At 36.2% G+C, this 12,601-nt stretch overlaps 1 protein-coding gene across 1 annotated transcript in view; it reads left to right on the top strand.

Annotated features, from left to right (window-relative positions):
• The window catches only part of VAPA (VAMP associated protein A), a 32,688-nt gene extending 20,752 nt beyond the window's left edge, over positions 1–11,936 (top strand). The window contains exons 3-6 of the mRNA XM_065629678.1: positions 2,232–2,335; positions 4,348–4,428; positions 7,214–7,390; positions 8,317–11,936. Coding sequence (XP_065485750.1) covers positions 2,232–2,335; positions 4,348–4,428; positions 7,214–7,390; positions 8,317–8,475 — 521 coding nt within the window. The 3' untranslated portion in view covers positions 8,476–11,936. The remainder of the gene's footprint in view (positions 1–2,231; positions 2,336–4,347; positions 4,429–7,213; positions 7,391–8,316) is intronic.
• Positions 11,937–12,601: the final 665 nt, after the last annotated feature.

Raw genomic sequence — 12,601 nt, 5'->3', positions numbered from 1 at the left:
TAGTGAATTTGGAAAGGCCAAGTTAGTAATTTTTGTACTGTACTTAGTATTTTATAAATTAATGCACTTCAATCCTACCATGAAGAATTTACACTGTGTGAAGGGAAGCATGTTGAACTATGTATCCAATGAAGATTCAGAATTATGGCAAATATAATTTAATTGTTGAAAATTGTAGCAGTATCAGAGTCTACAGACTGAATTTATTTAGAATACATGAGAAGGTTGTGCAGAGCATACAATGTGTTTTTCTAGCTAAGTCAGTATTTCTGCTAAAGCTTTTTCATTACTGTAAAATAGGTAAATATACAGATACCTGTTGATAGGACTCCATAAGTGTAATTCTTGATGGGTTTTTTTAATCTCTATCTGAAACTACTTCAACTTCTCTTTAGATTTTGTATAAAGATAGACTGAACTGGAATTCCCATTATGTGGAAGACAAGTGTATGTACACTTAAAACAATTTATCTCTACAGTTCACTCTGAGTCCTTACTCTCTGGTAGGCCAAGTTGCTAGCGTACCCACATACACATATTTAAATATAATTTGTGTGATCCTGTATTCCTGTCTGGAGTAAGGCAACTAATTGTCTCTGAAAGGAGACAAGGGAGTAATGTGATAGTTTGTTTCAGGGTCCACACCAGAGAGACTGTATGGTTGGAGGTAGGCTCTGTTGGTTGTGTATCTGTCTCTCTGCTTAAGTAGTCCCCCAACACTACTATAACAAACCTTGTTTATTCAGGTGTTTCTGCAAACCCTTATATTATGCCCCTGGGTATGCAACTATATCCTATAAAAATTCTAATCTCCTGGTCTGTGTTATAGACATCACGTTATTTCAGTCTCTTTGAACTAAAGAAACCACACACAAAATAGTGATGCCAGGATGACCTGGACAACCACTATGTGGTGTAAAAACATACAGTCTGCTCCTGGATGGCCTTGTACAACTTGGATAGATGAAGGTACTGTGCTTCTGTAATTAAAGCTTTCATTTAAAAGTATTGCAGTGATGTAGAAATAATGGAGGCTGTAAATACTGTCAGTGATATGATTTTGTTCACTGAGCTTGTCCACACTTCAAAATAATAACTTCAGAAATAAGTGTCCATTCTTGACCAACAGAATTTTCAATTTTGGAAAGCTGAAAGTACAGTAAAATGGCTGTCATTCAGAAAATTGGAACCACTTGCATACTCTGCCTCTGGTACTTGTAGTAGCACAAACTATATTGCGTCAAAAATGTCTGGTTTCATCCAGAAGGGTGTTTTTTTTAAAAAATTTGCATTAAGAGTATGTTGAAACCTGAAAATGCAGAGAGAAAATACATAAGATAAAATGCAAGGAGCAGGTATTATGAGTTTTATTTTAATGTCTCGCTTAAAGCTGCTTTTTACAGGGAGTTAGATTTTGTATCCCATCCCTCTGTCTTTGCTGGTAAAATGCGGTAGAGACCCCAAACTTGCAATAGTATTAAAGTGTGTACCTGGATTTTGGAGTACTTTTGGACAAATGTTAACTCTTAGACTGGACTTATGGTTAAGAATGTTAAAACCTGAATAAAATGTGTTGTGTAGTTATTACATAACTAATCACTATAACTCTTTTTTGTTTGTTTGTTTTTGTTTTGTTTTTGTTTTAGAGCTCAGTTTGAAAGATGGATTAATATTATTAAAGCCCCAGGCAGCATTACCTCCTGTAATAACTGTAGTTTGAATGAAGTATTTTAGTAGTTTTGCTCCCAGATTAGATTAATATACCTTTAGAAATCATTTTAACTTGCCCCACTGCTTGGTGGCCTGCCTAATGTAGGTTCGTTCTTTTTTTTTTTTTTTTTTTTTTTTTTTTGACCTGAATAACTATTATAATGTGTGCTGCAGTTCTTTTAATCTTTGCATTAACTTAATCATAAAATGTGTTTATTCCAAAGGAAGGTCCTGTGGTGTTTACTTGGGTTTTTTTGTCTGTCTTACAGGAGCTGTTTGTTCTTACTTATATATGAAATGTCTTTTAGCTATAGTAATTACAGAACTAATATCAGCTACACCAGATCTTTTCTCTCAGTACCTGTTGCTGTAGTGTATATCTGCTCTGTTTTCAGCACTACCTTTGCATTTTAACATTCAGTGTCTGTTCAGTGAGAAACAAATCTAAAGTGCATAGCACATTTGTTACAGTGATTAGCTGAAGAATCACAGATTTATGCTTTTTTTTTTCTTTTGAACAGTAATGCTTCAGCCTTTTGACTATGACCCAAATGAGAAGAGTAAACACAAGTTTATGGTACAAACAACCTATGCACCACCAAATATTTCAGATATGGAGGCAGTGGTAAGTAAAAATGAGGTAAAATTACTGTTCTGTATTTTCTTTCCTTGAAAATTCAGGTTTAAGTGTAAATGAATCCTGGTTTGGAATTTAGTTTTTGAGAAGAATTTGATTTTTCTCTGAACAAGTATGACTTCTGTAAGTGATTCTGGGTTTTTAAATAAAATACAAGCTCAAGTCTAAGAACTTGCCTAGTGAACTGGTTGAATGGAAATAGTGAGTCTAAGGTAAGGTCAGTTCAGTGTTAAAATATGGGCATGTTGTATCTTTTACGCAGCTAATCTGAAGGGGATAAACAGGTGGTATTTAAAGGAATCAAGAATATATTTAAACAACAAGCCTAAAGCTGTATGAAATGAGTACATTTGGTCTAAAAAGTGTGTAAGTGAAATGTTGAATGGAATTATAATGAATTAAAACATTTGGAAGATGATGATACGTCTCTCTACAAGACCAACTAGCTAAACATAGCACAAATGGTAGATTTATTTTGTTTTAATAGAACATGTGGTAGATTCAGTTCTTAGGGAGGATTGGTCTGATGAAAGATCTAAAGAGAAGAGATTTAGGTTTGTGCTTGTTAGTTCAGAAGTAAGGATACCTGCTTCTGACTTTACAAGCTGGCAGCAATGGGAAGGAAGCCTTCGGCTGTCAGAACATGCCTTTTAGGGTGTACATGGGCTCCCATAAGTGTGTATATTAAGGTGGAGGGGAATGATACATAGGCTTTTGTCTCTAGAGACTGTTTTAAGGAATGTCCAAGTTTAAACAGGGATATCCAATCTTCACTCAAGACGGAGGAGGAGGGGGGGAAACAAAGGATAAAGTTGAGGTTTTATGAATCACTGAAATCCACTAGACCTCTGCAGGTTGAGATTCTGTGCCCTTATATGAAGGCAAAGACTACTGTGGCATGGCTCTTTGCTGGGAACAGTTAGATTTTGTTGAGCTTTTGAAACATGTAGCTAGAAAGCTAACATCTCCCTTCCTTGTTGGTTTGGTTTGCTTTTTATTAATATGCTCCGATAGCTCTTGATTAGTGAAGCATAACTATTTGGTAAGGATATTATAATCTGCTTTATAAATACCTTTCAAATAACTACTTTCTCAGTGTGTTCAATATAGAATACTTAGAAACAGATCTTGCAGAAAATTGGTAATCGTAGTTATAAGTTACTGTACAACTAATGCCACTGAAAAAATAACAAAAAAAAAAAAAAGGAAGGATTATTCTAGTCTTTAAGACCTGCAATTCTAAGGTAACTTCAGAGGATGTATTATTGGAAAAATTGCCACAGACTTCAGATGAGTCTCTGAGCCTAGAGGTTTAAGGCAAACACATGAAGTGTATGCTTTGAAAGTTGATTGTCAGTTGAGCAGAGACTCCAGTATATTTCACAATTATTGAAATATATTGATAGCCATTAGATTTATTTATTTATTTATTTATTTTAAATAAACAGCTTCGAAAAATTCTCTAGGCCCAAATTGTACTGTACGATGCAGTAAAAGAAGGTAGTGGTTAAAAAATCTAAAATATGAAGAACTAAAGAAATTTACTCTGGAACTAAATATAGAGTCACTAAACGGTGTCTTTCAATCTTTTGTTTAAAATGGCTGCTTCCAAGACGGGACATAAGAAGTACATTTACCAAGGAGTGACAGAGCAAGAACTTTGTTCTTAAACCAACTCAGATTATACTTTTTCCTGATTGTGTGTTAAAGGAACTGCTATATTGTTCCCTCCCTATCACCTACAAACCTCTGGGTTCATCCTTGCATTCAGTTTACTCATTTCCATTTCCAGACTTTAATTTAACCGTGTCTAGCTTTCAGTACTTTGCAGTAGTCAAAGTGAACAAAAAACCATTGTTCAGAAGTAAGTCTGAAAATTGCAGCTAGGGTGAGGACAGTATTCAGCTATATAGGAGGCAAGTATGAGAGCAAGCTTCTGAACTGTTCAGATGTTTGCATGTGTCTGACATGTTAAGTGACTATATTAATTGTTGTTTTAGTGGAAAGAAGCAAAACCTGATGAGTTAATGGACTCCAAATTGAGATGTGTGTTTGAAATGCCGAATGAAAATGATAAACTGGTAAGTAAGAAGAGAGTAAGAAACTGTCATACACTGACAGGTAGGATCTCATAGATTTTTTTTTTTTTGAAATCTATTTGATGTGTTGATTAAATGGATTGTAGGAATTTGTACTAAATTAGACATAGAATCATAGAACAGCCCAGGTCGAAAGGGACCTTCAAATACCATCTGGTCCAACCTTTTGTCAGAAAGGGAGCACTCTGTCCAGTCACATCTTAAAAACCTCCAGCAATAGAGACTAGTGCCAAAAATTATTATCCTTTCGTTATTTTTATTATTGATTTGCTTTAGCATTTCATTGCTGTCAGATTAAAAAAAAGAGAATCTTCAATACTGCATACACTGAAAAGTGAATAGCATCATATGCTTTTTAAAGTATTAAATGCTTTTCAATTTTAAAAATTCTGTTTCTAATTCAGCTGAATTAGAAAAGGAAGTACTGATTAGAAATGAATTCATACTTTGGGAATCCTAAATGCATTTTTAAGGTAGTGGTAAAGACAAATAATTGAAGAACAACAACAAAAAAATCCTATTACCTTTTTCATGCTTTTGCCTTCAGTACAATGTTGTGTGTTGGTTTTTGTTTTGTTTTGGGTTTTTTTTTGGTGTTTTGTTGTTGTTATTTTTTGTTTGGTTGGTTTTGGTGTTTGTTTTGGTTTTTTTGTTTGGTGTGGGGGTTTTTTGTTTGGTTTTTTTTGGTGTGGGGTGGGTTTTTTTGGTGAAGGATAATTTGAGATGCAGCTTTTTATTCACATGTAACCTGCCTAAGTGCGTGCTAAATGCTAAAATTGTAAAGGTTTTATTATCAAGGCACTTATTTGGCTTCTTTCTGTGGTGTGTTTTTTTTTTTTAACCTTCTTGTTAAATTACATCTTGGATATTAGAAAAATTATACTTGTTCTAAATTTTATACAATGTATAATGTAGTGAGAGAAATGTAGTGGATTATACTAAGCTACCTCCTTTTGTACTTTCTTTGACATCTTCCTAGTATTGACTGTACATAATATTTGTATTTTTGTGAGTAGCAGCACAGGGTGGCAAAACCCCGCTTTAGCAGTTGTGATTTAGTCAGTGCCTTAAACCTGGCAATGAGAAATCTGCCAGATCCTGAGGGTGAGCCTTACCTGTACCTCAAGATATACCTATACCAGGACACACAAATTTCGCTCCAGTGAGCAACAACTTCTTTCAGATGCCTACCAGTTATAGGCAAAAGATTGACATGAAGAAACCAGTCAGTGAGGTCAAACAGCAGAAGGAGGTTTCCTCCAGGGAGATAAGTCTCTAGCGAAATTCCAGTGCTACTAAAGGAATTCAGTTCAGTAGCAAACCAATTAAAAAAACCCCAGCAGATCCCCATCTGCTTACTCACGATATATGTTGATCTTTTTAAATCCAGTTAGCATGGAGTAGCAGGATCTGGCTCTTAGGCTGTCTATGGCTGCATTGCAAAAAATATAAAATCCAAGTAGATGCTGTAGATGAAGTAACTGCTACTTGCAGAAGAACTAAAGACATTCTTGCATCTTTTTTTAGTTGCTTTGTTTTTACATAGATGTGTTTATCTTTTAATAGATTTTTCCGTTAAATGTAGTACTTACCTTGGACTACTTTGGTTATGAAAGATGCGTTATGGCGGTGGTCTAAATGACGTAGTTTGTTCAGCCTGGAGAAGAGACTGAGAGGAGACCTCATGGCGGCTGCAGCTTCCTCACAAGGGGAGGAGGAGGGGCAGGCGCCGATCTCTTCTCTCTGGCGACCAGTGGCAGAACCCGAGGGAATGTCAGGAAGATGTGTCAGGGGAGGTTTAGGTTGGACATTAGGAAAAGGTTCTTTACCCAGAGGGTGGTGGAGCACTGGAACAGGCTCCCCAGGGAGGTATCACAGCCCCAAGCCTGACAGTGTTCAAGAGACTGGACAACACCCTCAGACACATGGTGTGGACTGTGGGGTTGTCATATGCAGGGACAGGAGCTGGACTCGATGTTCCTTGTGGGTCCCTTCCAACTCAAGACATTCTATGATTCTATGGCATAGCTGTGTAGCTAAGCAAGTAGGAATACAGAAGTCAGAATCTTCATATTGCGCTGTTTCTGAGTGTATATCCATATGAATGCTGTGTTTTTACAAATGGTAACCTGGGCTATACAGTTGAATCCATTGTATTACTAATGTCTACTGAAGATCATTATATATTTTGAGCAGAGCTGTGGGAACTGGATTTTTAATTTTATTTTTGGCTTTGATACAGCTTTTTATGTGACTTTTCATTTGTATTCAAAATTTATAATGCTGTGAGGCTGAAATTCCATGTTTGTGCAATACATGATTTTCCTTCAGTAAGAGGTGCTGTAGGTGCAAAATATTTTTACCATACATACTTCATATTGGTTGGTGACACGACCTGTTTTCTTTTTACTTTGTTTTGTTTCTTACTCTTGCAGGATTACTTTCTTCCTTTTATTTTTTACCCTCATGCTCAAATGCTGTTTGTGGTATTTTATGCCGTCTTTTGGATGCCTGCTGGATCAGTATTACGCAGCTAAAGTATTAATTTTTGTCTCAGTAGCACGTAGTACCAAATGTAAACAGTGCAATCTTCTCTTTTTAATATTTGAGCTAATCAGGATTGAACTGATAATGGAAGTCTTCGTTCAGATTACTGTAAATATAAGCTTCATTGAACTAGATTAGTAGCTGGATTGTTTCAATTTTAAGCTGTGGATAATTTTTCTCTAGGTAAGTAAAATTCTCAAGTCATTCTTAATGTTTGTAGAATGATATCGATGCAAGCAAACCCGCCCCAGTACTGAATACATCTAAGCAGGATGGACCGATACCAAAACCACATAGTGTTTCACTTAATGATACTGAAACGAGGAAGCTAGTGGAGGAGTGCAAAAGGCTTCAAGCAGAGGTTATGAAGCTGACGGATGAAAATCGACACCTGAGAGTAAGTTCTGTTTCCATGTTTATATTGAAGTGGCTTTGCTCTTCTTGATCGAAAGGTCTGGTTTGTAATTAGGCCAATAGATATATATTCCAGAAAGTAGGTACAACTCTTAGCATGTCAGGATTGATTTCCGATAAGATCTAGTCCTGTATATACTGCATATTTTAAACTCCTTAGTGATTGAGACATTGTGATTGTCATGGATGAGATACTGAAGCTACGTAATTTTCTTCTTAACTGAAATAGTGCAATTTAAGGTGGTCATAGTTACTTTTAGTCTCAATTGGAGATATGGAATTAGTAGCTTTTAATAGAAGTGCATTATTATTCATTCTTAAGAATGAGTAAATGAGATCCAAAGCAGTAACATTCTGTATCGCAAATCGTTAGTGAACAAAAAAAATTACCTTTTATCTAAAGGTGTTATTTCAGTAACCTGTAACTAGTCAATATGTGCCTTTACATGACTTTCTGTATGTTTGCTTTTGGGTATCTGACAGTTTTATTGACCATGGTAGCCCTATAAAGAACCATGGAATAATGATGTCTCCACACCTGTAATTCTGGTGACATTGGAACATCTGGGGAAACACTACACAAAGGAGATGTTTCTCCTTAACAATAAGGAATTACTGGTATTTAATTCTGACACATAGTAAGTAAAAACCCGATTCTTCGTTGTGCCCAGCAAGAATTTCAGAATCTTTCTTAACCAGAGCATGGAGAGAGACTAATGGATTACCTGTCCTTATTTGAAATGTTATGGTTTGCTATGTTCATATTTTGGATTTTGTTGTGGTGTAATGTTAATTTTTTTAACTTTATTTAAATGTTCACCAGTAAATGTGGCCTTTGAGTTCAGCTTTTACAATTGTAAAGAAAATGTGTCCATAATTTTTTTCCATCTGTGTTTTTCCATTCCTCAGGATGAAGGCTTGAGGCTCAGGAAGGTAGCGCACTCGGATAAATCTGGATCACCCACAGCTTTGGCCCTCAGAGATAATGGCTCTAATTCTCTTCCTTCACTTCTTGTTGTAATTGCAGCCATTTTCATTGGATTCTTTCTAGGGAAGTTCATCTTGTAGAAAGAATGAGTGAGAGAAGCATGCAAAATGCAGCTTCCTTTTTTTTTTTTTTTTTTTCTCCTTGCCAGAAAAAGATTTGTTTACCTACCACTTCATTGGTAGTATGGCCTAAGTGGCCATTTTTGTGTACAGCGTCATAACAGGCTTTGCCTTTAATGATCTCACACGGTTAGAAAACACAACCTAAAAAGACAAACTGTTCGGCTACTGGACAGAATTGTACATTAAGTCATCAATAGCAGGTGTCAGTTGCACAGTCAGTCCTTTATGAAAATTCATAAATAAAGAATTGTTCTTTCTTTCTGTGGTTTTAATAAGAGTTGAAAAATTGTTCAGAGTCTTGTAAATGTTATTTTAATAATCCTTTAAAATTTTATCTGTTGCTGTTACCTCTTGAAAAATGATTTTATTAGATTGCTAATCCCACTCATTCAGGAATATGACAAGAGGTATACTGGGGGAAATGGTGCCTCTTACTGTGTAAATTTTCTCCTTACCTTACTTTGCTAATATCATGGCAGAATTTCTTTCTTATCCCTTGTGAGGCATTGTTGAGAGTTCTTCATCCTTACAATCCTGTCCCATAATATTTAACATTACAAAAGAAATAAAATTGTTAACAGATTTTTCTGCTGGGTAGCTTGTTTGTGTGTGTTGTACTTTTAGAAGGGATTCCTAACAAGTTCATTGCTCATGGTAATTTGCTACTTGTAACAAATGGCTATTTTGAAGTTTATTTGCATAAGTCTCTGGCTTAGACTGTTGTAATTGAAGCTTGGGGGGAAAAAAAAGGTTTCCATTCCATTTGTTTAAAAAAAGTTAACTGTTTTCTGGCAGCTTTCAGCAAGAGAGGATGATTATCCAGCTTGTTTTGGGACAGAATAATTTGGATATCCAGCAGGTACAAATACCAGACATGAATGTTTTCAATATATTAACAATTTGCTTGGATTGTGCGGGAGTGTGATAATCAGCCTTCTGTTCCATCTTTGGATCTTCTGGGTGTCTTCCAGGAGTCAACATTATTCTTTGATTTCATAAGGGTACTTAATTCACATTTACTAACTTGGTTCTGTTTTAGCAGATATTCAAAAATGCAATTTGAATGATTCAGACACCCATAATGAATTCCATGATGCAGAAGAGTTGATATTTGCTGAGTGAGCCTCAGTTGCTTACCTTTTGAAAACGAAAATAATTTTTTATGCAACTCTTGGGAGATCTACCTGTGTTAACCATGTACAGCTAAGTTTTAAAGAATGCATTTTTTGAGGTCTGAAATGCTTCCCTGCACTTAATCTTATGTCTTGCCTCATCTCTGAATATGTCATAAAAACAAACAGTAGTATTGGAACAAAATATTATCTGTACTTCTGACTAAGCATAATCCAATACAGGGAATTACTTGTAAACTGAAAAACTGCAAAAGGGGTATACTCCTGTAAGCAAAATTGTGTATGCTCTTGGACAGCTTGACTTGATGTGGTGCAGCTAAGTGTGTTAGACCTTGGTATATGCACACCTTATGTAGCTGAGAAGAATGTTCTAGAGAAGATGTACGTTATCTTGGTTGCCTTTGATTTCTAGTGTGTTTTTTTAAAAGAAAAGTATAATTACATCATGTTCTGTCATTGCTCTCTGTGATAAACTTTTTTATAAAGTCTTGCATATGTGCAAGGAAGATGATGAAGAAAATGCAAATACTGCTTATCTTTTCACTTAAGCATGCAAGCACAGATGTTTCCAATTACTTGTTCCAGTGTCTTCATTCGAGTCCCCTTCCATCCCAGTGACTGGAAAAACTATGTTAAGGTCTTGATTAATTTGGTCCCGCTGGTTCAGAATGGTGTAGTTCTCCTAATTTTTTCTCTAAAAGAACATTGCCACGTCAAAGTTTCATAGGCTGTTCCAAACTGATTACGTGGAAAATAACAAAAGCAACAGTGTGCAGGATGTAGTTTGCTTCAGATGGAGCAGTCACTCCTGCATTGAAGGGTAAAAAATAAATAAAAATAATCCCCTGGAAGAGCTTAAGGTGCTTACAGCATAGTGTATGGAGGTTTTCAAGGGTAGCTAGCACTTTCAGGGCTTGAGAGCAGAAAAAGGAGTCATTGCTCAATGCAGCTGACTCAGGTTTTGATGTCTGGCAGCAGAAATAAGGTAAAAATAACAACAAAATCAGACTGAAATAACTCATTTAATAAATAACAAACAGGTGGTGGTAAAACTTGCTCATGGTTTAAGTAATGTCTTTGAAGTGAAAGTGTGCAGCGGTCTCGTAACGAGTGTACTTACTAATGGCATAAAGAGACTGTCTTGGTTTCCAGTAATCCCTTCATAGCTGTATATAAAATGTAATGCTAAAACTATTTTGCTCTCAGGAGTCACTTTGGATGAGATCAACTGTATTTGGTGAATTCTGTAATATGGATTAAATTGTTTGTCTTTGTTCCTGAAATGGTTAGAACTTCTTGCTTTGTCTGCCTGCTTACTTGTGTATGTAAGCATAGGGTACTACAGTCTCTCCACTGCTCCTAGTGATACGATCAGACAATGATGCCCATAAAGTCATATGAGGCTAAATGTGTAACTTCAGTTATATATGCATTGCAGTTGCTCTTCTGATTTCTCAAAAGGGCAAGATGGAAAACGTATACAGTATCAAAGCAGTATTTTAATTTTTTTTATGAATATAGCACTTTAAAAAAGGGTAGTATGATGGTTCAGGGGAAAAAAAAAAAGCCTAGTTAAATAGAAGATATAGCTTCTGTAGTAATTCTGGGCACCGAATTTAACCCACTTAAAATATATATACGTATGAAATTCATTTAAGGAAAAGTTATTTGTATCATGCACAAGTTATTTGTGCACTTCTACTCATTCTCTAAAAGCTGTTGACAAACACTGTTGCCCAGGCTTGCATGTTTGTGCTGCTATAATTGAAGCCAATTTGCATATAAGAAGCAACCAAACACTAGTTTGAAAATTAATTGTCTTCTTGGGAAGAGGGAGGGTGGAGGTGGAAGATGACATTTTGCCAAAGGGGATAAGACAAAGTCAATAAGCAAAACTTATCTTTCAGGCCTTCTTCAAAGATATTAAAAATTGCAGTGTTAATAAACCATTAAAAATGTAGTAGTGTCCTTTTTATTTTGGAGCTTCTCCCTGACTGTGTATGTTCTGTAGAGTGCTGATACTGGATAGGTGTATCTAGTCCACTTTGCAGGTGGTGTGTGGCTGCCCTGCTTCTAGGTACTGCTAGTAAATAGCGTGAAGCTGCCTTGGATGAAGAATTGATGTTGGAGTGAAGAGCAGGTGCCTGAATCCAAGCAGCATTGAAGATGCTGATGGTTTCTCAGATTTATAGTAGTCATCATGACACAGTTTTCTTTTTCCTGTTTGGAGTCCCTAGATATTTATGCTGGAACTAACTTTCTGGGGCAAACACTTACTTCAGTCTTTGGCAAAAGATAGAATACAGAGCAACCCTAATAAATATTTACTATAACATTGGAATGCCCTGTTCTTCATGTTTACAGGTGGGATAAAATTCTGTAGCTCGTCTTTTTAGCCATGTTGCTGTGAAGGTAACAGTTCACTGCTTTGCTTTCTGCACTGGTTCCTGTTGAGCGGCTTTGTGCTGTATGTCTTGGGAGACACATCCCCATGTAACACTGACCATTGCTGCCAGGGAGACTCTGTCTGCTGATCTTGAGCTCCTGTGGCAGCTCTGGCTTGGTGGCACACTTCAGTGTTGGACAAGAGGGGGAGCTAAATACAGGAGTCAGTTTTCACAAGGGTTTGAGTTCCTGCAGGAAGAAGTGAAACTAGTGGCAATTAAATAAGACCCATTCCTTTATTTCCTGTCTGAATTTGTTTTCTAGGTGTACTCAGATAATGTAACTAAGTATATTAAAGTTGGTATATGGTGGTTTTCTTTTTGAATGCAAGTTGCGTGTGTTTAAGAAAAACTTCTTTATTCTGACTGGGCTGAGTAAGCAGAGGTGGTGGTGTCGTCACCTTTAATTGTTTGCCCTCTAGGTGACAAATAGCTATGTAGAAATGAGGTCTTGTGCAAAAGCAAAACAATTGATTCTTTTGTCTGGTTTTCTCATTGCTGCTAGAT

The sequence above is a fragment of the Caloenas nicobarica genome, chromosome 2 (genome assembly GCF_036013445.1).
Source record: "Caloenas nicobarica isolate bCalNic1 chromosome 2, bCalNic1.hap1, whole genome shotgun sequence".
Lineage (NCBI taxonomy): Eukaryota > Metazoa > Chordata > Aves > Columbiformes > Columbidae > Caloenas > Caloenas nicobarica.
Note: the sequence above shows the minus strand (reverse complement) of the source record. Positions and strands in the feature narration are given on the sequence as shown.